This window comes from Thunnus albacares, chromosome 9, assembly GCF_914725855.1.
Source record: "Thunnus albacares chromosome 9, fThuAlb1.1, whole genome shotgun sequence".
Lineage (NCBI taxonomy): Eukaryota > Metazoa > Chordata > Actinopteri > Scombriformes > Scombridae > Thunnus > Thunnus albacares.
In genome coordinates this window covers 19,756,033-19,783,270 of record NC_058114.1, presented here as the reverse complement: position 1 = coordinate 19,783,270, position 27,238 = coordinate 19,756,033, and the positions used below count along the sequence as shown (strand labels likewise).

The 27,238-nt window shown below is 39.2% G+C and overlaps 1 protein-coding gene and 1 long non-coding RNA gene across 3 annotated transcripts; one reads left to right on the top strand and one right to left on the bottom strand.

The window, feature by feature from the left end:
• LOC122988510 lies at positions 1–1,240 on the top strand. Its single transcript, XR_006404818.1, has 2 exons — positions 1–248; positions 947–1,240. It is a non-coding gene; the product is annotated as an uncharacterized LOC122988510 (long non-coding RNA).
• On the bottom strand, positions 376–27,238 carry ttc39a (tetratricopeptide repeat domain 39A). 2 transcript variants are annotated; one of them, XM_044360850.1, is made up of 22 exons: positions 27,136–27,238; positions 26,968–27,029; positions 25,855–25,905; positions 25,621–25,668; positions 25,134–25,187; positions 17,267–17,371; positions 10,601–10,732; positions 8,050–8,090; positions 7,683–7,750; positions 7,497–7,561; positions 7,301–7,400; positions 6,652–6,717; positions 5,735–5,843; positions 5,566–5,633; positions 5,412–5,471; positions 4,862–5,023; positions 4,254–4,345; positions 3,740–3,860; positions 3,382–3,493; positions 3,061–3,175; positions 2,704–2,820; positions 376–2,462 (listed from the first exon to the last, which is right to left on the bottom strand). In XM_044360850.1, exons 2-22 carry the CDS (start codon positions 27,018–27,020, stop codon positions 2,348–2,350), a joined length of 1,854 nt encoding a protein of 617 aa, XP_044216785.1. In that variant the 5' UTR covers positions 27,021–27,029; positions 27,136–27,238; the 3' UTR covers positions 376–2,347. The 2 variants fall into 2 exon arrangements, with proteins under 2 accessions (XP_044216785.1, XP_044216786.1); XM_044360851.1 differs by lacking the exons at positions 25,134–25,187; positions 25,621–25,668; positions 25,855–25,905; positions 26,968–27,029; positions 27,136–27,238 and adding an exon at positions 20,942–21,144.

The following is a 27,238-nucleotide window of genomic DNA, read 5'->3' as shown; positions in this document are numbered from 1 at the left end:
AAAATCGATAAATGACTCTTTGCGGTTGCGATTTCAAGGCAGTTTTGCTATTACCAGTACCGAAAATATCATATGGTTACGTACAATTTTACGGAGCTCTTGTTTGTCAATTTAAGTTCTTTGTGTGTTTTCAATTAAATACAACGTTTGTACTGTTCTAGTACCCCTCGTTTTATGCCCGGCTGCCATTGCTTTGCATTATCAACAAGATGAGATGACTTTACCGTATCTAGCGGATTAGATCACAGGTATGAGAACAAGGAGTGCAAAGATTTGCAGTAAGCCTCGTTGTTCTGTAAATAATACAACTTTGTACTGTACTGTACACATTGTGTGTTTCTGGTGCAAATGACATTTTAAAAAAAGACACAACAATATGGGATGTTTTTCTTTAGTTGCTTCTCATCATTTCATCTTAAATTACAATAGAAACATTCATTATGTACAGGAATGTCATTCTGCTCAGTGGTAGCCGTGCCCAGTAAAATATAATTGTAAACATCACAATGCCACTAAATTTGGTTACAATTTTTTCAGCTATATCAGTAAAGGGAACAAGAAAAATAAGATTAATTGATTAATTATTATAAAATAAAATATGAACTGTTATTGGAATATTCCTGCTGTATTACTGCTGTTAAAATAATAACAAAACATTTCCTCCACCATTAAAAACATTTAAACTGACTCCTAAAGTCATCATCTTGAATCCCAAACCTTACTCTAATCATGAATAAATCAGCAGTGCTCCAATTCCAACACTTGAGACACCATATGAGTTTCTGGGTTTTGGACAGTCTGTTGCTGGGACACAGCTCTTCAAATAACCTAACCACCAATACAGTTCGAGGCGACCCCTCTGTCTAATTTCAATCATGACAAATATTTGTTGATATACAGATTATTATTTGACACACATGACCGTGCTGTAATTATGTTGTTCAAGTCCTTTTATAGGTGGTTGCAGTCAAGCATGGCTGATACAGGAGCAGCAGAGGATGTTCACAAAGCAGGAAGTCTGTCGTGGTTGTCGTTCAGAGCTTCATCGAAAGATGCAACAAGCACGCAGTCCTTCGCTGCTCGGTGTGAATGGCCTGTTTGTTCAAGCTCAAGTACTGTTGGAGCCTGTCCCACACACCAGGAGGAGAAAAGGAGGGAGTCTGCCTTTCTAAAAGACACATTCATCTGTCCTCTTAAAACGGGACAATTTGTGTAAAAGGTGCCATTTACAGTATATAAATGTAAAGAACAACTCTCACTCTAAGTCTGATAGGCTTTTTTTTCTTGACTCTGGAGAGTTTGCATGTGCTGGCTGATTTACAAAGCCCTGTGCAAAAGCCAATGTGATTGTAAATACAACATGATTATAGGTTTGATCATTTCTGAAAGAAAGTATTCCACATTATTAAATTTGTCTTCCAGTGTTTCCAATATGCTCAGAGAAAAGGGAGAAATTTTTAAATAAACAATTAAATAGTAAATTCTCAGAGAAACAAAATAAACCAAGGATTTCTTAGTGTAAGAGAAAAAAGTGAAACCAACATATACAGAATTTATGTCTAACTTGGTCATATTGGTTTTGATCAAAAACTCCAATCATAGATGAAAGCCGGAGAACCTGTCAACCAAAATTTGTCAAATGACAGTACAAAGCAGTCATCTCATGGACAATGTAGTGAGTTGCATTATATGATAAATACCTGGTGTCACACTATGTCAACACATAATTATGTGTCACCCTCCATCCACTAAAGGAATTTTATTAATAATCTCTAGTTTATGTTAAATTGAAGAAGGGGGAAAGCTTTGTAGCAACCAGGTCATGTGATGCTGCTGGCCAGGTGGAGTCAGTGTCAGTAATTTATAGGGAGCTGTTTGGTACTTTAGCTTCATCAAGTCCAACTGTACTACCCTGCACTGGGCACATTTTTACTAGTCGAGGCCATCTATATAACTACATAAATGCAACCTTGTTTCCTACCCAAGTGCGCCCCTTATGGGTGGCCACAGCTAGATAAACAAGCCTGCTAGAAGCAATGTTTCATAAATATAGGCACATTTCTCAACTTGTCTCTATTTCAAATAACACAAGGAAGTGCAGTTCATCCAATATATCTCTGGACAAGGACGTGGCAAACCTGTCTAACCCCATCAGGACCATATAGAGCGGCAGTCGCCTGTAAGTGCGGCACACACAACAAAATTGAGCATCTCTCTTCCCCCTACCCTCCAGATGAAAAAACAAATCACACGTCCAAATAGGCGGGGCTGGGCTAAGCTGAGTGGTGCATTGTGGGGCTGTGGAGACAGGAGGCTGTCTCAGCTCTAGTGTGCCCTCCTCTGTCTGTTATGGGCTGGAGGGCACGTGGATCCCATTCTCTCCGATGGCCTTGGCTTTGTGCAGAGCAGCCTGGATACGGAAGTGTGTCCGTGATTCCATTGAGTAGTTTTTGTAATTTTGCCTGAAACAGAGCAAGAGAATTAATTAACAATCACACCAGTAATGAATAATTCCATTATTATTCCATAATTATACTGCCAGATGGTTTACAAACAAACCGAAGTAAACGTCGTCTTTCAGTTTAGCACTGACCATAATTATAAGACATAGTAAACATTTCTTTCAATAGGCAATCATTGATTTAACACAATTCTCCACCAGTAGCTATAACTTGAATATATTTTGCTGTTTGACAGACTTACTTTGCTGTTTCTAGGAGTTTGATAGCTTCATTAATTCTGCCTTGTTCCAGACACAACAGACCATGCTCCAGCAGGGCATTAGGAACCAGGTAGTGGTCATACTTGATCTGGGTCTCACTGCAGATAAATGCCAAACAAGAGTGGAAGTGAGGTCATGAACAAGGACTCCCTTCAACAGTTATGCAGAGTGTTTTTTGAAACAGAAAAACCTTTATTCACTAGAGGATGCACAAAGAATTTGATCAGCCTAATTGGTGATAACACAAAGCAAGAAACTAGAGCATATCTGTTTTTGCTGTTTTGTTTAACTATGCATATACTGCATATGTCTGTGTTGCATGACTAAAAGAGGCTTACTTGCAGAGGACAAGGGTGAAGTAGTGTTCGGCCTCCTCCTGGTGCCCCAGGTGTTTGAGACACAGTCCCTTCAGGAGGCTCAGCAGACACTGATCGTCTATGGAGAACTCAGTCCCTGACAAACACAGTACAAAATCACAATCCTGAACGATCATTCTCAATAATTATATCCACAGAAAACATCCTTCTCTGAGATGCTCGGATTTAATTAAGAATCAGTATATCAACTTGGCATCAACTTTATCGCATTAATATCAAAAGAAAATAAAACAATAATTTTATTCAATGAGAATCTTGAATCTAGTTGATGATTTTGCATACTTGGGCTGCTCTCAAGTTTAGCCTGTGCCTCATCCAGTGTTTTCAGCATGCCTTCAGTCAGATCTTTGTGTTTGCCGATAACTGTATAGCCGTTCCAGATGTACATCATCTCCTGGACAAGGCACAGACACACACACAAATCATGCAAATCAATCAACAATCATTGAACTTTGATTGATACAACCGAACTTTATAACCGAAGGTTATATACACATTGTAGCATTGCATCATTTCCCTGACGTTTCTGATTCAGCTACTTCAAATAAATGATGCAACAACACACTGTGCTAACAGAGGAAAAATCCAGTCATGCTGCAAATGCAGTGTGACAAAGCAGATGGCCTCGTCCAGTACTGACCAGCGGAGGAGCAGGAAGAGAAATGGGGTTTTCCGCTAGGTAGCGACGGGCTTTCCTGATGGCAAACTTCTCTGTTGGTAAAGATTTGCCTGCTATTTTCTGCTTCAGCCCTGGAACCTGCCTGAAATATGCAATATGACGAAATTCATGTCAGCAACACATGTCAATAATGTGGTAAAAATGTGTGACTAACACAGTTTTTACTAATTACACACTGTATGTCACAGACTGTTTAAAAATATCAAATGTCCAATTAAATTTTGAATTACTGGAGCATTTATTCAGCTATTTATCATCAATAAATACACTTGCATAGTTTTGTGCCACTAAAAGTTTTCCATTTTGATGGATATTATATTTCTCATATTAGTTCATGTTCCCCACAAAAGACAGTCATCTCCTGAAACAAGAGATTATGATATCACAGATTTATAACTGTCACAGTGAATCATCTCTGTTTCACTGTGATTGCTGTCAGTAGCGTCAGTACTGTCTCTTTGCTCTTAGATCATACCTGAACAGAGTGAGCTCAGTCTCTCCGAAGGTTAGGCAGTCATCCTTAGTCAGCATGCTGAGGTAGGCTGCTTTCATATACGCATAGGTAGCCTGAGGGAGTGAAAAAAGTGGTTACTACTGCAATCCCATCTTTCTTTTTCAAATGAGGCGAGGAGATTAAAAAAAAAACAAGTATGAGGAATTTAGAGAGTCAGACCAGTGCTCCAGAGTTTAGGTCCATTCTTGCCTTTGAGTCTGGTTTCAAGATGTGTTTGTTCATTTTATTTTAAACCAATACAAGCTGCTGTTTTGCCTTTTTTGTCTATCAAAAAAACATAGATTTAGTCTTGTGTGTTGTTGCTGCCAGATGAAAACCCTGCAACAGTTTTGGTGAATGTTGTTTTCAATTTAATGGCAAGGATTACATGTTTCTATGAGCTGAGAAATGTTTATAATATTTCTATTTAAAAAAAAAAATTTTTATGAGTTTGAGCAATCGAAAATGTTGAAAACAAGTTTAATGTTAATTCATGAAAAGGTGACTGAAGTGTGCTGTGGTCATTTAATATCTGCACTTTCTTTATTAATAAGCCAGGACATATTCGTATCCCATACTATGATAGTCACCTTGGACCAGGAGTTCTCCTTGCTGAGCAGGTCGGCATAGAAGTAGGCCATCTTCCAGTGTCTCTTGTACGTAAAGCACCACATCAGCTCCCAGTAGCACATATGGTGGAACTGCTTCCACTGCTGCTGAGCCTCACAGCACTCCTCAAAACGCTTGATAGCCTGGCCAAAACATACACAAACATTAATTCATTCATTTTCTTACACATACTCAGTTTGAATGTTGAATGAGTCAATGATGCAACCAAATTCATTGTCTTCAAATGCAGAGTTTACATGTTGGGATGCCTTTTTAGAAATAGGCACGCTACTGCTGCTGTTGATCCAGCTTTAGAAATAATTGAGGAAATATCTATTGTACTCTGTTCTATTTCTGTTTTATTTCAGTTTGGTAATAACAGGTAATTACATTATACCCATCTAAAAAAGGTTTATGACCATTTGCAGAATTTACTAGGAAGCATACAGTAATCTCTATTTGATACTAATGTATTTTCACATCCATCGCAATCTGTGTTTGTCCAGTTGTGAAGAAATGACTCTCACTTACAGCATCCAGGTTGCCTTTGATCTCTTCTATTCGACCAGCGAAAAACAAGAAGATGGATCCCTGGGAGAGAAATATCCCACAGCATGTTTAGGAACATGACACAGCAAATCATGTCGGAAATTTTGAAAAAAAACAGTGTTAAGTGCTGTCAAACCTTAGGATATTTTTTGAGATATGGCTGCAGCAGTTTCTCTGCATCTTCAACGTCTCCTTCTCCGGTGCCTGCAAGACACAAACAGAGCAAACCCAACTGAGATTCTTGTCTGTATTTGTGGTCTGCTGCAGCTATGTGTGCGTGTGTGTGTGTTTGTGTTCTTGCTCACCTAGTATGAAGCTCATGAACGTGTGATAACAGAGCAGCAGCATGTTACATAAGAAGGACCTGAATGTACTTTCTGCAGAGCCCTCCTGAAGCTGCTGGAGACCAAACTCCTGCAGGAACACGCACAAATACAGACACACACACAATCACACACATGCAAGTGCACACATAAGATTGAATTGAGTCTCCTTTCAGGGCAGATCTGTTGGTCAATTAGCAAGTAGAAGCAGCATGCAGAGAACACACTAATGCATTCTGTGCAGGAAAATTACAAAAACTTCATTATAGTTAGTTTATTCAGTATGTGTGGGAGGATGAGCAGCGCCTGTTTGTCTACAGTGTACTTTCAGGCATGCAATCTGACCAGAGATAGGGCACAGATAGGTCTGTGTGCAAAATATGCAAGTACATAATGCAATATGTACTGAATATGCAAGTTTACTGAGTCAAGGTTATGTCGGCATAACTCTTGAGACTCCTGATATCTGTATAAGATGTATTTTTTGCAACCAGAAGATTCAATTTGGATAATTTTCAAAGTGGTTACATAAACTGAATCAGTAGTGACATGAACTTAAATCCTTCATTTAGAATCACAAATATTCAGAAATCATGATCCAGAGAAGTGGTACATAATCAAAACAATTGTTACTAAATGCATCATGTTCAGCATTGTTAGCTCAGCAGTAGCTAGATAAGATTTTCCACAAATCACGGGCAAGATTCCCTGTAAATTACTGAACTAGTGGAACTGCAATGATATAAACAATTCATAAGTTCTCCACATAGTTTCCAGTATTATTCACAAAGCACAAAATGATCCATGTTCCCATGTTGAGCATCTCTAACCGGAGCCATTACACCCTTTACTGTCCTTCTGTCAGCCATAACTGGCTGTCACTTGTCAGGAAAACTCACCTTATTACCCGAGAAACCGACAAACTCCAGCAGCTTGAGTGTCCGCGTGGGCAACATGGAGATCATCTGCAGGAAGCAGAGAAGCAGTGGAATGGAAAGGCTAGTAGCAGGATTACAGGGTCCTTTCTTTGTTACTATGACACCAGTGGTTTGCAAGGAAATACAACAAACATACGCACGTACAAGAGCCGGCAATTATATTTTTTTTCCAACCTACAAAGTTTCCACTGCAGATTAGTGACACATCAAAGGAACATTTCTCTTACATACAATTCTCTTACTGACAACGTATTTCACAGTACTTCTGAATTACCCTGTTAACAGCACTATTAATTATTTGAAACTATTATTTTGTCAAACCCAGAATGAAAAAGACTAGGAACTCTTTGCACAAAGAGTGCATTTTTTGATGCTGCAGATACTCATAAATAAACATGAACACAAAAGAGCAGGTGAGCCGTGAACATCTTCTGTTCATCTACTGTTCTTTATGTGCTTCTGTCAATTTTGAAGTATCAATAAACAAGTGGCTTTCAATCTTTTTTTAGGATTAAGCTTGAGACATTCTGGAAGTCCATTTTCCCACAGTTTTGATGTGAATAACTATTCTTTGATTCGTCTTTAATTACTTAATTACTTATTTACTTACTAGATTAAAGGCTCCTACTCCCAATTTGACACCACCCTCAAAATGGCCATGGTTGTCACCGTGAGTGTATCCAGTGGACTGGAGGACTGTGTGAAGCTCTCTGAGGTTAGGATAGAGGGAGCACATTAGAGGGGGAAATTCAATATATTACAAGGTAATAAAGAAGATAGAAAAAGTCAAGAGTTCAGATTCTCACTTGTATGTCTGGTAGCTGTTCCTCACTTTGATTCCCCCTTTAATGAAACTGATCATATTTTCATCCTGAGCAGAAAAGGGGCAAGAGACAAAAGAAGGAAAAGAGAATGACTTGAAACAAAACTTTAATCATCAATGATGGCAGATAGCCAGATAGCTGGCTGTATGGGAAAGCCTTGTTCCTGACCTGAAGGAAGGTGAGCGCTGCCCTCTGCAGGAGACACTCAGCATAGCAAACTTCAGCATGGAGTTCCTCTAAGGTGAAAATGATTATGTCACAGTTATTTTTAGTAATGCAGCCTGAAAGCTCAGCAGAGTCTAGGGGCTGCACCGTGATGACCAGAACACGCACAGGCATACATACATACACATGCACATATAGTACTTTAGCATGAAGGCACATAAACACCAAGAGAAAAAGTTCAAACTAGTGGTCACTACTTTTAACATGCACAAACACTCAAGTGGTCGCACTGAAACCGCTTCCTAAATATTTTTATTATGAATTATGGTGACAGGTTTTACTCTTTCTGTCAATACAGGACTATACTGACCTTCTGAGAAGTTTTTGGAGAAGCTTGACTTCTTGCGGTGCCTGATGAAGAAATCACACAAGTTACACATTAGTTATTGCATTGCACTGCCCTAGGTTTGCTCGCTTATCTTGTTTCAATGCAAATCAGTGACTCAGCCTCATTCCAGGAAAGACAGGATGCTGAGCTGCTGCAGGGTGAAGTTACCACAAGGTGCTGACCGAGCATTTAGGTCCCCATCAATAATCAGAACCTTGAAAAGGAGAACTGCAGCTCTGACCTCAGATCAGTTTGCTGTGGTGACAGTGCCGCAAATACCCAGAAGAGTGTGTGTTTATCAGGGGTGGCGTGATGAGTCCAGCTCTGAGTCTGAGTGGTATTCATGACAGATTCTCACAGTCGCTCCAGGACAAACTGTGACAGGCAGTTGTGACATTCTTTGGGGCGAAGGGGCCTCGATGATCTCAGCATGTTCTCTGGTTTTAATGTCATGTTACTAATGGGAACCAGAGACCAAAAGATACAGTATCATTTGCTTTGTGTGTATAGTGAATATAAGTAAGTAAGTAAAGTTTATTTATATAGCACTTTTCACAGACACCAGTCAAAAAACATTAAATAAATAAATAAGTCAAAGATAAACAATAAAACACACAGGAGAAAAAACAGGCATAAAACACAAGTTAAAACATAAAACGCTACCTAATGCTACCACATGCTACCTAAATGTCTGTCTGAACAGATGATTTTTTAACTGTTTTAACTGAGACCTCAGACTTTTAGACTATTCCAAAGCTGAGATGCTGCCGACTGGAATGCACAATCTCCCCGAGTCTTAAAACGTGTCTGAGGGACACTTAAAAGACCCTGATTAGAAGACCTAAGAGCTCGGCTTGTGGTGTGGGGGTGCAGAAGGTCCACGATATAATGTGGAGCCTAATGTGGAGCCTGGCCATGTAGGGCACAAAGATTTTAAAATGAATTCTAATATTAACAGAAAGCCAATGTAGAGAGGTTAAAATAGGTGTAATGTTTGACCATCTGTTGGATCATGTTAAAAGCCTAGCAGCAGCATTATGGACTGTTTGTAAATGGTCCAAGGAAGACTTATTAAGGCAGGTAAAAAGAAATACAGTAGTCTAGATGTGAAGAGATACAAGCATGTATTAGCATCTCCAGTTCAGCTCTTGACACAACAAACCTGAGTTTGGCTATGTTTCTTAAGTGAAAGAAAAATGATCGAGTCAGCGTCCTAATATAAGCATCAAAACTCATGGATTAGTCAAAAATCACACCAAGATTACACAGACTAGACTGAGAAGATGAAGATCAGGCACCAAAGTTCTGCTTGTGTGAAGGTTATCAGGAGCAATAATCAAGATTTCAGTTTTATCTGCACTTAACTGCAGGAAATTATTTGCCATCCAGTTCCTAATTGCATTTAAACAGTTGTTCAATACAGACAGTCTATCAAGCTTATCAGTTCTGAAGGAAAAGTATAACTGGATGTCATCAGCGTACAAATAATAGGAGATGTTGCTGAAACTACAGATAATCTGTCCTAGTGGAAGCATGTATATGGAGAATAAAATAGGCCCCAGGACTTATCCCCAGGGGACGCCACATGACAAAGCAGCAGTGTCTGACACAAGTTCTCCTGCAAGGACTGAGAAAGTCCTATAAGTGAGATAGGAGGAGAACCAATGCAGTCCCAGAAATTCCCAGCAGGTGTTTTAGCCTGTGGATTAATATGTGGTGGTCAACAGTATCAAATGATGCACTAAGGTCCAATAAAACCACAATCAAGCACTCTCCAGCATCAGCAGCCATAAGATTATCACTTGAAACCTTAAGGAGAGCCGTTTTTAACGAGTTGCTTTTCAACAACCTTTTCTAAAATTTTGGAGAAGACAGGGAGTTTAGAAATAGGCCTGTAGTTCTCTGGCAGGGAGGGGTCCAGGTTTGGATTCTTCAACAAAGGACAATAGCCTGCTTAAAATAGCAGGGGATACACCTTGATAAAAGAGAGCAGTTTATAATATTAACTGGGCAGGGACAGATGAATTTAAAAACCTTTAAGAGCAGAGAAGTTGGTAGGACATCTAGTAGGCTTGAGGAAGTTTCATTTTTCCTAAAAAGGCTGTAATAGAGACATGAGAAAAGGAATCCAAGATGCATGGGTTAGAGGAACCATTAGTGAGTGGACTGGACAAGGGTGGGATGTTTGCCCTAACATTTACAACCTTATCTATAAAATATTTAAGAAAGTTATTGCAGTCACTGTTAGAGAAAATTGGCAAAATTAGAGTGCCCAGAGAGAACAGGACTTTAGGATTTCTCTTGCTGGAAGATATTAGATTAGAGAAATGCCGTAAGAAGCAGTAAAATATCCCCTTTTATAACTTTAAAGAAACTTTTTTGGCTTGTCTCTAGACTGACTGGCTTTTCAGAGACAAAATTCGCTTTTCTGCAGCTTACTAGATTTTTTTCTATTTGAGAGGAACTAGAAAAAGTGCTATCACAGCCTGTCATCAGGGCATTATCTCACTCTGGTGTTGTGGGAAAGTCTCACCGCTGACAGATAGCCTGCGCCTCCTTCATGGTGTTTCCTGCAGCTAGGATATGCTGGGGGTCAAAGGTCATCATGGCCTGCATCTCTAGGATGGTGGCGTAGGTCAGGGCATGGTACATGCTGTCTTTGGTTCTGTAAAAAAATAAAATAAAAAATAAGACAACGTGCAATATTTGTTTTAGTTATATTGTACTCTCTTAAAAAAAAAGAAAGAGGAAGTGTGACATGTTTAACAAAACTGTTTCTGGTAAGATAACAGAAATGACAGAAAGAGTAGAGAGAAACGTTGAAGATTCATACAGCAGTCACTTAATCATGTAGTGCAAATGACAGGAACAATGTGGGTGCAGACTGTCTGACAGTCTGATACTTAATTCCTGCTGACGACGGATGTAACTGTATACTTGGAAGACGAAAACCACACCTCTACACAAAAAAAAGTTAGCGTCTATTTATACTTGCGGTTGTTGGTGTGTCACGACAAAGTTGCTCTTTCAGGTTCTAAAGTGATGAATGAGGAGTTCAAGTGTTTGATGTCACAGACATATTTCCTGTAAACATACTCGTTGTTCCAGTTAAAGAAGCTTGTTATTCCTGTTATAAACCATTATTAAACATAATTGTTAAAAAAAAATCCAAAAACAACAAAAACACATGGTGTTGTTGTTAATATGCCAGCCTACAGCAGCCACAAGTGGTGATACAAACAACTTTATATAAACTCTATCTATCTCACTTTGTCTAGATACAAAATGACTACAGACCACCCACACAGATTTCTTGCAGCACACACAAACATACGCACAAAGACATGGCAGTATAATTCTGGTAAAACATAAAGGCTGAGCTGTGTTAGGAATGCTGTCAGTCTGCATAACTAACATTTCACTGCTGTTCACCGCAGATGGACTCATGTGACAAGCCTCTGTGATGTTACTCTGTGCTCAAACCACTTGTCTTTCACAGCTACATAAACTACATTTACATAAACGGCCCATGAAAACAGAGTACAAGGGCATGCCACCAAATGTTAATCCTGCTTAATTTTACTTTTTTTTTTTTTTTTTTTTGGTAATTTTGAAAAAGAAAAGACCCGACTAGATAAAACGAGGGAGGCAGATTAGGGTTGTATCATCAATGTGACTTTTAGCCCATCTGGGAAATAAAGATGAGTTTGCTGAGATTCAACTCTCCACTTAAAAGAATACAAATTATTCATTCTAATGCAGCGACCAATCGGGAAACAAGAGCCAACTCAAGCGAAAGCAGACAGTCAGAGAAGGCGGAGCTATTGACTTTGAAGCAGGGAGATTTGCCTGTCTTACATTTCCATTGCGTCAGGCTTATGTAAGACTGGCCAAACTTTTTAAGAGGGAGCTGTGAGGTAAATTGAATTGCTTGTAGTTGTCCTGAAAGCGGCTGAGAATTCCAAATATTTCACAGCAGCACTATATTTAGGCAACATCATCTGACGGCGGAGGGATACAATGGCCTTCGTCCTTCTGGTGGCACTGAAGCCGGCTCTCCCACATATTTTCCGCAAAATGTTCCATAATTGTTTTGGATGCATGAGTTCACTCACACCTTGTCTTCAGTTCTGCACGTGTCACAAACAATCAGGAAGTGCAGCAGTAGGAGGAGCATCACAACATGCAAAGTAGTTTATTTCTGTCCACATTCATCATTGTGTTCATTGATTTTCTTTGTAATATGTCATGACACAATGTGGAAGTTGTGTTGATTAACTGATTTGTTCTGAAATTAGATATGAACAATCTGAAAAATAGTGACACATTTTCTGAAAAAGTGAGCACAGCCTAGAAAGGAACAATATCACAAAGTCTCATCAAGAAGAAGCTCCATCAATTGCTGTATTGTATGTCATGGATGTACAGCAAACTGTCTGCACCCACTCATTGCTACAGCTTTGAGGAATGGGGAAGAGCAACAGAGCGGGAGAATAAGATTGCACTGTTGTGGCTGTACTTGGTCTGGTGGCATGTTTGAACAGAGAGCTGGCAAATAAAACTAAGCCTGCTGAAAAAAAAGGAGAAGTACAGGAGTCTGCAGTAGCTCTGAGTATATGCGTCATAAGAGGAGAAACTTGCAGCCTGGGCACAGCAGAGCCTAAATTATCTGGACATGTATAATGAGAGAAAGCTAAATAATGTAAATACAGTGATATGAGTTGCTCAGGGATAGTGGTATTGATGAAAGGACATTAGCTCAATCTTAACAACCTCTGGTTGGGGATATCAAAGCAAGCCAGCAGACTTAACAGAAATGAAGAAAGACACATTTCAAACCACAACGCAAAACAAAAAAACACTTTTAATTATCCCAAAAGATTATTAGACAGAACATCTGCAATAAATTTCAGAAGCTTCATTCTCCTCTCAACCTCTCAAAGTATTAACAACTATTCTGTTTGGTAAATGATATGTGTGTCTCTGTTCAGAGGACCTGAACGTACGGTATGCTCGTACATCACAATACATAAATTTAAACCTCCTTGTGTCAGAAAAGTTAAATATCTCTTTCAGACCAGGGTGATCTTAACGTTTCAACATCCCTCGGCATGTATTCTGAATGTATTCATCCTCTGTTTCCAGTCTCTCCAATACAAGGATTTGCTGCTTTTCACCATTTTATATCATTGTAAATGGAATATCTTTGGGTTTTAGCCTGTTGGTCAGACAAAACAAGCAATTTTACAATGTTATGTTTGTTTCTGTGAAATTTGGATGAGCATTTTCGGACAGTTTTTTAAATTAAAAGTATTAAAAAACATAATTCAATAAATCCTAAATGAATTAAATAATAAATCAATTATGAAAAAAGATTGCCGCAGCCTTCGTTCCCATAATAATAATCAGAGGCTCATGAACTCTGTCACCTCACAGAAAATGAATTAATATTCGATTCCTGGTCCCACACATCCCCACGAGAAATATGAATAGTGTGTGTGTGTGTGTGTCTGTGTGTGTCTGTGTGTTGTTTGCTGTGTGCTGCAGAGCTCTAGTATACCCTAGTCCCTCCTGACTGCATCAGAACACAGCTGGAGAAAGGCGAGAGGAGACACAGATTGAGGGAGGAGAGAACTGGAAGGCAGAGGTGGACTAAATAAGAAAAGACGAACACTTCTGAGAACGAGGAAAGCTTCTGCTCGTGTTTCACATCCGTAGGGCTCCTTCTTCCCTACAGAGTCCTTCAGTGTTTCTCTTTCTCACACAGTGCTGCAGATGTCATCACACCACCTTACATAATGTTACATATTAGAGGCCGGAGGCCCCAAGCCATCAGTTTTCCAACAAAACCCTTTTCTGAGCAGCAAACAGGAGAATTCGGGGGTTGTGGGTGTTATTGGGTTTTGTACAAAGCAAACAAATAAAGCACTGTCTGAATTTGATTAGAGTGTCGCATTCAAATGTAAAGATGCAATTTCAGTGCATCCTTACTGTCTACTGAAGTCTTTTGTTAGAATTGCAGAGATGCTAGATGGAAGCAAACAACAGTTTTTCAGCAACTTGTGTGTAATTAATCTAGCTCTCAATAAAAAAGACCATAATAACGTCTGGCCAGATCACCATGGAGTCCCTCATTATCATCAAACAGGCCTTCTTCTCTCTTCTCTAGTTCTAGTTTTAAACTGCACTGATTTATGACTCGTTCTGCTCCACTGCATGTGCAAAGCTGACCATCTGGGATCACAACAGTTAAAAACATACATATTTGCAACTTCTATGTGTTCAGGTGCACTTCAGCGACTGGAAGAGGCAGAGATAGCACACACGGAGCTGTGGGAAGAACACTGAGATAAAAATGATGACACCTGCTAAGCCAACAGCCTGCCAAGCCTTAGATGGCAGCAGCTAGAGGTGTTGCCAGGGTGGCTTTAGACAGATTTTCCTCCAGGTTGGAAAATTTCACAAATCCTGTTTTAGATACTAAAGCATATTGTGTTTATGACACCAGGATAGTCACTTGGCAACAGAGTATTCATGTAATGTTGCAATGAAATTCTGCATAATCGAGTCTGAGCCAAAAATCTAACTAATTAAATTACTCAGAACCTTCCTCGGGTCCTAAACTCACCATAACAACTCTTATCAACAACACCAAACACACTAAACTGACATTATCTGTCGATCTAGCTTAAAGTGCAAAATTGCACAAAGCATGTACAGGGTGACAGGAAGCTGTTCTTGGTGTAAGCTGGCACTGAAAAGAAGAAATTGGGGCTAAGGAGTGGCCCACAACCTCAGAGAGACACTAGAGGGTGGAGGATAATAGCGATGATGTGATAAAGGATAATAGAGAGAATGAGCAGTGAACAATGGAGTAACATGATGACGCAGTGTTGGAATACAAAACTGGAGGCAGGTGTTTGTGAAGGGAACTCAAAGCAGCACGTCAATCATGTAAAATCATCTGAACAGCATCAGCAGCAAATAACAAAGTTCCTTCAGCCCACCCTAATGTAGACCATATCTGTTTCTGACCTGTTCCTGTGCCAGCAGCTGGGTTTGAAACTTTAATAGGGTACTCCAGTGATTTATTATTTCACCTCCATAAAGCCGGGGAGCTCAAGAGTCATATAAAAGAATGGTCAAAATCGATGCAGCAGGGGCCCAGATATCCTGACTTTTAGTTCCTGGTCACTGATCAAAGACACTGGATCCTACTGAATCACCATAGTGCAACTCAATTTGTTAATATTGTTGTAACACCGTTAATACTATAATACTGTAAACTAATTTGTTACCTCTCTGTCTGGTAAATGTTTCCATGTTTAAAGTTTCTCACACAGGCTGTCTGTTAAAAATGTGTAGTCTCCAAGCCCAAGCTGTGATATCCCTGATGACATCAAGAGGGACTACTTTTTCAGACTTTAGAAAAACCACAGCTACAAAAGATAGTATAATTATTAATTGTTTTCACAAGGTAAATAGTACTTTCCATGACAAGTAAACTAATCTGGATGTGTAAAATCCCCGGAGTGCCCCTTTAAAATTATTTGTGGTGTATTGATTTTGGAATAGATACCAATATGTACTAGAAGCCATGATATTTTGACATTTTACTGAGAAAATAAATGTATCTAACAATTTTGGGAAGGCAGATTTTAATCTCAACTGTTAAATAGCAAAGAGTTTAATATATTGCCTGACAAAATGTGTTAAATCAATGAAGATGATTCATTAATGGGAAATAGTTTTGACATTGCCACATTCATCAAAAGATAAGCAAAATCCACAGTCCTCCTTCTGTGCACATAGTCCATCTTTTTGTTACTATACTTCCACTGCAGCTCAAGAGGGAAACACTGCCCAAGGAAACACAAAGAGGGAATCTGATGTTAAAAAGACTGGAAATGTGGCAGATATCCACTTGATATGACTAACTCAAACTGCTTAAGTCTCATATAAGCTTCAGTTACACTTTAAATGCATTTTTACTGTGTGGACACACTTTAGATTTCAGCCCCCATCACTTACATTTAAAGCATATTTTAAGGAGATCTTTTAATAGCCAGTATGAACAAGAGGAATGATTACAGCAAGGAAAACCTCTGTCAGTGTTCATATGGGCACCTGACTGTTGTTTTAAGACACACTTGAAAAATTGTGAACCTACCCTTTAAAGCTTGCCCTATGATACACATCCTTGCCCTCAAATTTGAATAGATTTTCAACTTTGGAGTGAGATGACCCTACCAGTAAAGCCATCTGCCAACGAGGCTATGCTAGTGCTACCATTAGCAGGCCTGCTGTCAAGCCTGGGGCTACAGCGATCTGGAGTGCCTGTCAAGTCTACAGTAATGTTAACAGAAAAAGGCTGCTCTAATTCACGGACACGTCTCTCTTGCAGAGACACTCTAAAAGCAAAGGCGGAACAGCACATACCATCGTTATAGGGAGGCTGCATTAACTGGATGCTGAAGGCTAACTGCTAAGCTACTAAGCTATTCCAAGCTTGAAGCTAAGTAAACAGGGCAGCAACAGAGAAAGAAAGAAAAGAAAGAAAACTAGCAAAGTGTAGACAGAGGGTGTAGACAGAAAGTGTAAATAGAGGACGTAAAGCGGTTATCGATCTCACAAAAGTCAGGAGCAGCGTATTATCAGCACATCAGCATGCTGATAATAAAAATGCCAATATGCTGATGTTAAGCAGATATAATGCTTATCATCTTCCACCTTAGTTTAGTGTTTTAGCATGCTAACATTTGCTAATTTGTGCCAAACAAAAGTGCTTCATCTACAAGCCCTTTTTCCAGCAGACATTTTATCATAGGAGGAAAAGCAAAGGTCTTACTAATAAGATCAATTATGGCACCGTTACTATTCAAGTGTCCCAGTAAGAATACCAGGACCCTGAAACTGAAGCAGCTAAATGGAATTCAGCCATTATTCCCCTTAATGTCAAAATGTCCTCTATGAAAAAGGCATATTGCATGAACATGCAGTTCCCTGTTGAAAATATTCACCTTCTAACATCTGAGAATGCAAAAACACCCAAAACACTAAAAATACAGCTGCTTGCATGCATAAAGCCATCTGTTGGCCCTGATTCATTATATTTGTTGCACGAAAGCACAAAGCCAGATGGGTTGGACCCATGCTACAACTCAGTTGTATTAGCTTGTGATGCAGGATGTGCTCCTACCTGGATCTGAGCTGGGCCTGCGCCTCCTCAAAGTCATTTCTGAGGAACAGATCCAGGGCAGCCATGCAGTCCTCCAGAGCCAGTGACAGGTCAGACCGCGAGCACCTGGGGAACCAAAACAAACACACGATGTGGATGCTGAAGGCGAAAAGTGCTGACCATAGTACATTCTTGGTTAGTTATTTGTTTATTAAGTAGTACACTTTAAAATTTTAAATGATATAACATATACCACCTGACATATCACTTATTAAAACAAATAGTTTTTAAACCTGCTTGCTGCTGGACAAAAAGTTGGTCATGCACGTCAAATTTGACTTTCACAGACTTAAAACTTCCTTAAGTGTTTTTTTTTTTTTAATGTAAAACTGTGGATTCACTTTTGAGGATCCAGTCTCTCTTTCTCTGTCTGTCTCTCTCTGCTGCAGTGACCCTGTTCTCATTTTTATATTTCTCCAAACACTGACCTACTACAGAACAAGTGGGATCTTGATATTGCCTCTTTCTGTATTCATCTTCTGTTAAATCCTTTTGTTCTCCTCTGCTACTTCACAACAGAACAGGCTCAAGAGTGTTGTTGCTGTTTTCATTACATTGCACATTACAGAAGGAATCAGCATAAACTACAGTACTTGCATGAACTAAGGGAGCAGTTTTGAACAGGATCATTCATTATGGTGAAGATACTGGCTAAAATACTTTCTGTATCCTTTTTGTATATACAACAATCTGTTTTAAGCTGTCTTTGTGAAAGCAAAGTAATGCTCCTAATGATAATGTTGCTGTGTTTTCTGAGTTCATTACACGGTGCACATGACCCTCACGAGACAAGAGTATAGTGTGGCCAAACTGAGTACAAGTCATGACTGAACATCAGGCTCTCTTCCTTCATGACACGCTTTCCCTCCTCTTTGATTTCACTCACTGTGCTGATAATGCATCTGCTTAAATTTGTGTTTATTTCTAAACTGGGGTGAGAAGAGCACACAGCACATGAAAAATGCATTAGCATTCGGCATAATAAGCCTAACAAATGAATTAGTAATTCTGAACACTAATGACTGACAGCCTTCATCATTAAGCTGATTCATTGCATCTTCGTTGCTTTGTAGAAATCTACTTTCTCATTGGATTCAGTTATTTATCATTTATGTTCATTTGTATCAAAGGAAGCTTGAAAAAGCAGAACATTTTCTGAATGGTTCATCTGATTTGGATGTTGTGAAACGTAAACCTGATTCCTGTTTTGTTTCATTTTTGTTAAATGCAGTTTGAACATCCAGGCCAATGTATTGATCACATGAGCAATGACAACAGTTCCTCATTTATATTTAACAGCTGGAACACAGTCAGTAAATATCACCTTTCCCTCAGAGTTGAGGATATCAGCAGCAAACATTAGAAGAATGAAAACCAAGAATAGAAAACTGCACAACTAATCTGTATGACAGCGATGACTAATAAAAAGCATTCATTTTACATTCCTACCCATTAGAAACACACAGAAACTATAAACTCATCATACACACACACACACATACACACACACACACACACAGACACGCACACAGCACCATAAAGGAGCACACACACTAGTGTAGCTCTGGCTAATGACATGCGGGTGACTGCTGTGTTCACCATATGACCAGCAGCAGGCTGTGCTTCCTGATAACAGCACAGAGACTCACAATCACGACTGCTGTTAGTGCAACATACGAACGTATGTTTAGTACATGTGCTTTTAGGTGGGCACACACACTCAATAAATCCATATTAATTAGGCACCAGAGTTGAAGTTTCAGGTGACAAAGCTGATGAGACAAACAAACAAACTTTACAATAAGGATTTGTTTTATTATCCATGTTTAAGAGGGGCAAGCAATGTTGTGCTGTAAATCCACAGTTTATGAGGTGTTAAATATTCTCTATTGTCTCGAGGCAAATTCATAAAAGCACTTAAATACTACGACAATACACTGTGTTACAGCAATATCAACACATTTAATTTACAGTCATTTTGTAAATGAGTGCCTACAAACAATTAAAAAACAAGACATAAAAGGATCAATAATTCAGACATCAATACTGCAAAAGAGAAAACGAGGTAACGTCCTGTGCAGTATGTGTGTTGATGTCACTGTGATTTCAAGGATAATGCTGTAGAGTCACATGTCTTCCCCCAGCGGCCACTGACTAAATCCAACCAATCCGACCAGAGCTTTCTCTGCTGTGTCGAAACTGTTTCTCTCTGTATGAGAAAAGGTGCAGTGACTGTCACTTTTTTTTATTAAAGCAGCAAACTCTACAGAAGAACAAGAAGCAATTAGATGAATGATGAATGTCTTACAAATATCGTATGGTGTGAAAGATTGTAGAGATGCCATTGGTTTTGGCAGCCATGTGTTTAGGCACAGGGAAACTTAAACTAAACTTAGCAATTGTTGCTATCCTTGTGCTAACTCTTTATTTACTATATTAATGCCCTAGACCCTTACCTTTCCCATCAAAGCTATAATTAACCTGAAACCTAATTTTAATCTAAATCCCCAAATCAAGCGCCACACATATTTATTTTGCATTAATTAGTCCTGCTAAATAGATTCTAACCCTGCTGGAGTCAGACCACCTGTTAGATTCAGAGTACAAGAATAACCTCATAAATAATAAATAATCAGTAATTGTCAAGGCACTATGGTAGTTTAGAGAGCTTGTTTACTCATCTTATAACAAGCATGTACATGTGAATATTATGTTATGGCTTTGCCTAAATATGTTTGTGCCTCTGATAGAAATTCCTGCTGTTAACATTGTTTAGATTCAGACCAATAAACTAAGAATAGTGAGAGTGACACATAATTGCAATCATTTCCTTATAGCTGGAAACCAACTTAATTGGTCTTGATTGACTGGAAAACATCATTTTGGTAGGACTACACCGTGAAATACAATGTGAGGCCTGCTGGCACTAAAAAGGTGAAAAGGAAAAGTGAGCAAAGATTATCACACAGTGCATGACACTGTCTTTTAGATGGAAGGAATAACTGGCAATTGTATGAAAGAAAGAAAAGGCATCACAGCCCAGCACAATGAGGAGAGTCTGTTAGGTTCAGGATCTACATACCACGCATTGTCCCAATAATTTAATGTAATTTCAAGTCAGCCAGTCTGAAATTCTGGGCTGATTTCTCCAGAGAGCAACTTGCACAATGATGATCATTATCAGTGAGGCACACAATCACTCACACACACACACACGTACATGCAGATAAAACCACTTAGCAAGCACACAACCACACATGTACTCAAACACACCGGTATGAAAATATACACACACACCTACGCATGAACACCCTTCCAAGAGTGACGAAGCATTAGTTTATCAACCCTGGTTCACAGAGCTTTCCCCACATTCACACCAGCTGATATAAGATGTTGGGAGGCCTTGCAGCATTGAGCTGTGACACAAAAGAGCTGTTCTATAATAAACCAAGCAAGTTAGTCCACATGCCTGAGTGTCATAGCTAGAACACACACACATACGCAGTTCCCTTCACATGATAAAGGGAAGAGAACAGCAAACACACACACACACACACACACACACTGGATATCTTATATCGACACACTCAATGACACACGCCATCCCCAACATGCAGCAGAAGTGAAGTATCTTACCCGTTTGACAGTCTCTCTTCCTCTCCTGACATTTTCATCTGGCAAAGTATGCGTGTGTGTGTGAGAGAGAGAGACAGATAACAAAAACTGCAGAAGTGAATGTGAGCCTGGAGGCCTTTCCAGCAGTGCAGTGTAATGGTCTGTGTCTTTCTCTAGCAGCAGCAACAAGAGCAGAAGCAGCAGAAGGGCAGGCGGGTGAAAGAGAGAGAAAGAGAGAGAGAGAGGGGGAAGTATGAAGGGGAGAGGGAGGATGGGGGAGAGAGAGAGAGAGAAAAAGAGGAGGAGGAGGAGGAAGGACGTAGCAGCAACAGCAATCTTTAATAAGATTGGGATGACTAACACACATGGGGAGAGAAAACACATTCACACACACACACACACACACAAGGTCTGTCCCACCTCTTCCGATTATCATCCTCATGCTACACACTGCATTCTCTGCTCTGATTGGTTGATGCAAAATATCAGGGGCCGGGCTAAATGTCCACAATTCAAAGCCTGAAGATTTTTATATAAGATGTGAAACCATAAAAATATATATATATAAATAAATAAAACACACACACTATCAGGGCAGAGAAGAGAACAGGAGAAAGATCTAAATAATAAATAAGTTACGAAGGTGTTTCACTGTTATAAACAAGAGAAGTGCAGGTTTTAAAAGATGGAAGAAGAGAGTGCTGAATGGCGTGCTGTGAGGATCTCAGCTGGTCCAGTCTGCTGCAGTGGCAAAGACTGAACACTGCAGCGACCAGAAATAGAAGACATAGATGCAGTGCAGCACAGCAGCCCAGAGAGGCATAATGTGAAATCATGAATGAAATAGTGCCAGGAGTTATGGCGTTTGATCATCATAAACCACACGCACTCCACACAGCCATTAGATTGTGTCTGAGGAGTGTGTGTGTGTGTGTGTGTGTGTGTGTGTGTGAGAAAGAGGCGTACTTGTTGGAGAGGGCTGACTTGACCCACATCTCAAGACAGCCATTGAGCTAAACATCATTATTTCGCACTTCGTTCAGCTTTACTAATTTCATGGCCCTGCCACTGCATGTGCTGGCTCACTGACATGGATTACTGATATATCTAAATGGAACAGAGCCATCATTAACGCTATTAATTACACCATGACAAGGCAAAATGTCTGCTTAATTACACAATGACAAGACAAAATGTCTGCTGTGGAAATGTCAGAGAAGTGCTAAAATGATTAATCCTTCCATAAAGTGGCAAGCAGGATAAAATACACTCTCATTTTAACATGTTTTTAACAAGCATGTGTCAACACTAAGAAAAAAAAAGCTAATTTTAGCATTCAATCAGCCCATCTGACTCCTGAATGTTAGATTATTCACTTCCGTCTGGTAAAGTCAATTCAAGTTGGTACATCATACTTGTACAGCTGGAATAACCTCCTATGGGGCCCCGGGCAAAAGTTTGTTGTCGGGCCCTTATTGACCCCTACTATACATGGTAGTACTCTAGACCTTATTACATGATTAAGTGATTAATCGACTGACAGAATATCAATTGTCAACAATTTTGATAATTTATTCAAGGGGACATATTATGTTTTTGTGATTTTCTGTTATTTATATACTGTTATGATGTTGGATGTCTATGCTAAACATGGTCAAAGTTCCAAAACCTGTGGTTAACGTATGCAGAAATCCTACAAGTCAAAAGCCCAGGCTTCAACTTGCTCTGAATACTTTGCGTGCAACGTTTTTTTCTTCCTTGCCCACGAGCTGACATCAGCTCATGCATGCCCAGCACATGCTGTCTGTCCATTTTTTCCTCATGTTGTTTGCATCGACTCTCCTATTTTGCATCAGATTCGGGCTCAGACATGTACGGATGTATTTGAGAAGTTGACATGGAAGAAGAGGAAGAAGACATTGACATAAAGTAAAGAATGAGAAAAAGAAGTGAAGTCCTACTACTGCTTTTTGTTTACATAGCTGCCAGAAGTTGGCTAACCAATTAGAACAGAGTGGGCTCATTGTGAGGGGGGCCTTAAAGATACAGGAGCTAAAACGGCCTGTTTCAGACATAGACTGAACTGAGGGGCTGCATAAAGGGTCAGTATAAGATAAATAAGGAGCAAAGATATGATAAATAATATAGACCTGTTAGTGTGCACAATATGTCCCCTTTAATCATTAAAGTCATTTTCAAGGCAAAATGAGCACAATAGAAACAAAAAAAAATAATGTTTTAAATCTAGATTTTGACACAGGGTCCCCCCTCAAATCCAGGACCATAAGGTAAAGGACATAGAACATAGCTGATATTGTACTTCAGTGGTATAGATTTCTAACAAATTTTTGATTAATCAAATTATTTATGATATGGGGCAAAACCTGGACTTTTTGTCCAAACTTATTTGTGTAAGGTCATTATTTCTTATTGTTAGAAAACCTTACTCACAAATATTATTTCTGTCAAACTGGCAGCAGCCTGGCTCGATTATACATAACCACTCACAAATGCCATTAGCAACAGTGCTCACATCAAGAAAGCAAAGAAGATCACAGTGCAGAAATATGAGGGGAAATCCATCTAAGTTTATGGAGTGTAGTAAAAAAGAAAAAGCTTAGTTGTTGCTTCCATCTCTCGTGTGTGCTGTGAGGAGCACAGAGAGTCATGAGTTTTGGAGATAATTAGATTTGATATGCTGCTGTCCTCATGGTGGAGAATTGGATTTGGCAACCGAAAAACAAAGATTTATGACCCCTGGAATGTTTCAAGCAATTTAGGTTTTTAGTTTTAATTTAATAATATTTAAATCTTAATTGTTATTATGAACCACACAATACTGATTCATCCTAAACATTTGTAATCCCAACTCCACACTACTTATTCCTACCAGGTTTTGCGTATTTAACTGTGGAAAAGTGACAACATTAAGAACACTTTAAAAAGTCAACATGCATGCTGAACTACATTGATTTTAACAGCCGTTGGACACTATTATACCACCATTGAATGCTAAAAGGTGGTGCTACTCACAGCTAAAAAAATGTGGGTGGTAGTGAGACAGCTACAGAAAGGACAACAATTAAAAAAAAAATTACTTTTTACTTTCTCTCTAAAAACGAAAACATAAGTTGATTTCTTGTATGAAGACTGCAAAAACTGTATACTATAAAGATTAGTACACAATATAGTACATACTGTACAAAACTAGCACAGTATGGAATAAGGTCACAGCACATGTGATATGGTCTGTTTTGGCAGAAGCAGCTTGTGTTCATGGTCATGCCAGATTTGAGTAGCTCAAGCCTTCCCTCCCCCCCCTTACTGTCAGTTTACAGCACAAACACAAGGATCACTGCCATTGTTTCTAACACAACTTTTAATAATACAGCATTAACTTTTGAGTAGACAGTAAGAATAGTTAGAACAGCAGGGATAAACGGGTGTACTATTGGCAAGTTAAATGGAATCGCGCCATAAAGCAATTTGTCTTTGTGCTGTAAATTAACCATAAAATCAGCAGATTTTCAGTGAAGTGCAACTTCTTGGCACATAATGTGAAACTGTGCAGACACACATACAAGCTGTAAGTCTTCTTATTGAAGGACTTGTTTTGTTAATTAATGTTAAACACTCTTTTTCTTTCATTCCTTTTACTGATCCAGATCCAAACAGACACAAGTATCCTCCTCCTCAGGCTGCTACAAAGCTCCTTTACATACCTTAACAGACAGCACTGTAGGTGCTAATGTGTGGATAAGAGTATTGAATAATATTAGAATATTAAATAAGCGAGTAATTCATATTTACTCCCATGCAGTCACACCTTGACAGAGAGGAATGGTATTATTCTCAGATTCTCTCTGTCTGAGTTAATGACACAGCAAACAGCAGGGAGAGGCTGCGTTAATACCAGTGACCTTCCGATGACCTTTACATCAACATGTCACTAATATGTCGAGAAGTCCTGCAAGTCAGCTGCAACTTGCAATCTGTACATAGCAAACTCACAGGCGTACAGTTACCATGCAACTTTTCAAAAAACATTTTTACAAAGAAAGGAGAAGTCTTTTCCTGATTATAGTTTTCACCTCATTTTTAGGTTGATTTACAGCACAAAAAAGGAGCATTGACAGGTTTTTCAGAGCATTTCTATAGTGATCTAAACCAGAGTTTTGTTTGATATCATTCAGAGTTTACTGTCCAGTCTTACCCATTAGATGGATCAGTTGATTTCAGTGCATCTTTGTTGTCTGGTAACTGCAACCTGAAACAGAGGAAGAAAATTGAGGCTGTTTAGAGAATGGGAGGTGATCTCAAGGGATGAAAACCATCTGAAAGGCCAGCTATTGTTTGAGGAACATGATCTTCAGAGCAACAGAAACACGAACACTTATATGTGCGGAACCTCCCAGGCTATTTATTTCTCATTAATGATTTGTTGAGGACATTTGTCGACATATTAACTTGACAGTTTTAGAAAAATGTCTGTGAATTAGTCTGAAGTCAAAGGTGTTGGTGTTGAAATTGAAAAACATAAATCAAAGTTTCACGGAAAGAGTCAAAACTTTTCAAGTCAAAATCGCAACCCATCACCTGCTTTTATCTGATTTCATTTTGGCAGAAGGTGAAGAATTCATTGTGGAAATAATTGAGTTTAATGCATGTCCTTCAGTGGTTTTCAACTTGAAGACACTTACTTGTGTGTGATGATGGGATCCAGGTCTGGACTGTTTATGACTGACAACCTGGGGGAAAAAAATGACATGATATGTGAGTCAATTGTAGGAGTTACAGTGTTAACAACCCCATTTATTATTAAGTTGTTATTAAATGTGTCATAAACACTGTGTATTCTGTGAGCATGCAGGAATTATTGTTCTCTTTGTTGCACTGCTGATTGTTCCTAACTGTAAGAATAAATGTGGACGTACCGGCTCAGGGAGTCCAGGCTGTCGGAGCTGTCTTCTGTCTGCATGGCATCCCTGTGAAGAGGTCAAAGGTCAACTTGGAGAGAACATATGAATGGATCTCATGATGGTGAGAAGAGGACATTAGCTGGCATACTGTGAGTCTGATCCAAAGACGTGAAGGGGACTGTGCAGATTCTACGAATTGAACGTGTTGAAAAAGAGAAGGTAAATTATAAATGTACTCATCAAACTGAATAGAGAGCTGAAACGACGGCAACAACAAGAAAGCAAATGTCAGCATAAACAGAGGAGCAAATGGATCCATTAACCCTCGGAGAGAAAGGACTGAATCCATCTATTTAATTGGCTCAAATAAAAGATGGCAATGGCTCATGCCAAGTTTGGACTGAGGCTGTTCTTCCTGATACTTCCTGCTGCTGTTTGTATTTTTATTTACTGACCATTTTCATACACAGACAATCTATCAGAAAAAAATCTTTCTGATAGATTGTTGATTGCAGCTTCTGAAACTGCAATAAAGAACTTAAATTGTCAAACTGTCAATTTAAACACATGTTTATTTCATTTTTAAGTTAAATTAGGTTAGGTTGTATCGTATACATAACATATAAATATTAGGTTTACATTCCTCTTCTTAAGCTCATATTGGCACTCTGTTACACTGTAAGCCTGCTTTACCACATCATGGGTGTAATGTTGTCTAACAGGCTGCAGGCTGGGAACAACACTCTCACAGACTTATTGAGTACAATTACAGGAAACATAATCCAAAAACCTCAGCTGCTGTATTTTTCCTATTAAACCAAAGAGGTGATAAGTTTTCTATGGATAGATAAAATTCAAATTTGCCTGTGAAATAGCTACAACTTTTTCTGTCTGAGGGACAGTGAACAAAAACACAGAAATTAGCTTTACATGTCAGATTTATCAGTGTGTGTGTGTGTGGAGGAGGAGCTCTGATGGGTTTCTGACTATTGAATCTACGCATAACAATCTCGGTGTGATGACAAGATAGCATTAAAGCGCGATTAAATCCTCACAGCATGAAAACAGACATGTATCGACAGGACCATGACTTGCACTGATTTTCCGAAGCTTGTCTCCTCTACTCACTTTTTACTGTCATTTTTCTTCACGCTTCGTCTCCAGTTGGTAATGAAACTCATCCCACAGCTCTGGAGATCCGGTGAAACAGCAGAATACTCAGACACAGCAGGTTTACTCAGCTGTCATGAACAGACAGAAAGAAAGACTGACAGACAGACAGCAGCTCACACTCACTTCACACGGACACAAATGAAGGCAGAGCTGCTGTTGTAGCTGCTGCTTCTTCCTCCTTCCTGACGTGGAAAGGTGTGTTTACCTCTCATCACCATAATAATGA

What these genes read in the sequence shown, in the direction of transcription:
- ttc39a (XM_044360850.1), bottom strand. Translation starts at nt 27,020, where the DNA reads ATGAGTTTCATTACCAACTGGAGACGAAGCGTGAAGAAAAATGACAGT. An exon ending in ATCTCAAAAAATATCCTAAG is followed by an intron (nt 5,472 to 5,565) that starts GTTTGACAGCAC and finishes TTTCTCTCCCAG; the next exon opens with GGATCCATCTTCTTGTTTTT. An exon ending in AAACTCCTAGAAACAGCAAA is followed by an intron (nt 2,463 to 2,703) that starts GTAAGTCTGTCA and finishes GCTCTGTTTCAG; the next exon opens with GCAAAATTACAAAAACTACT.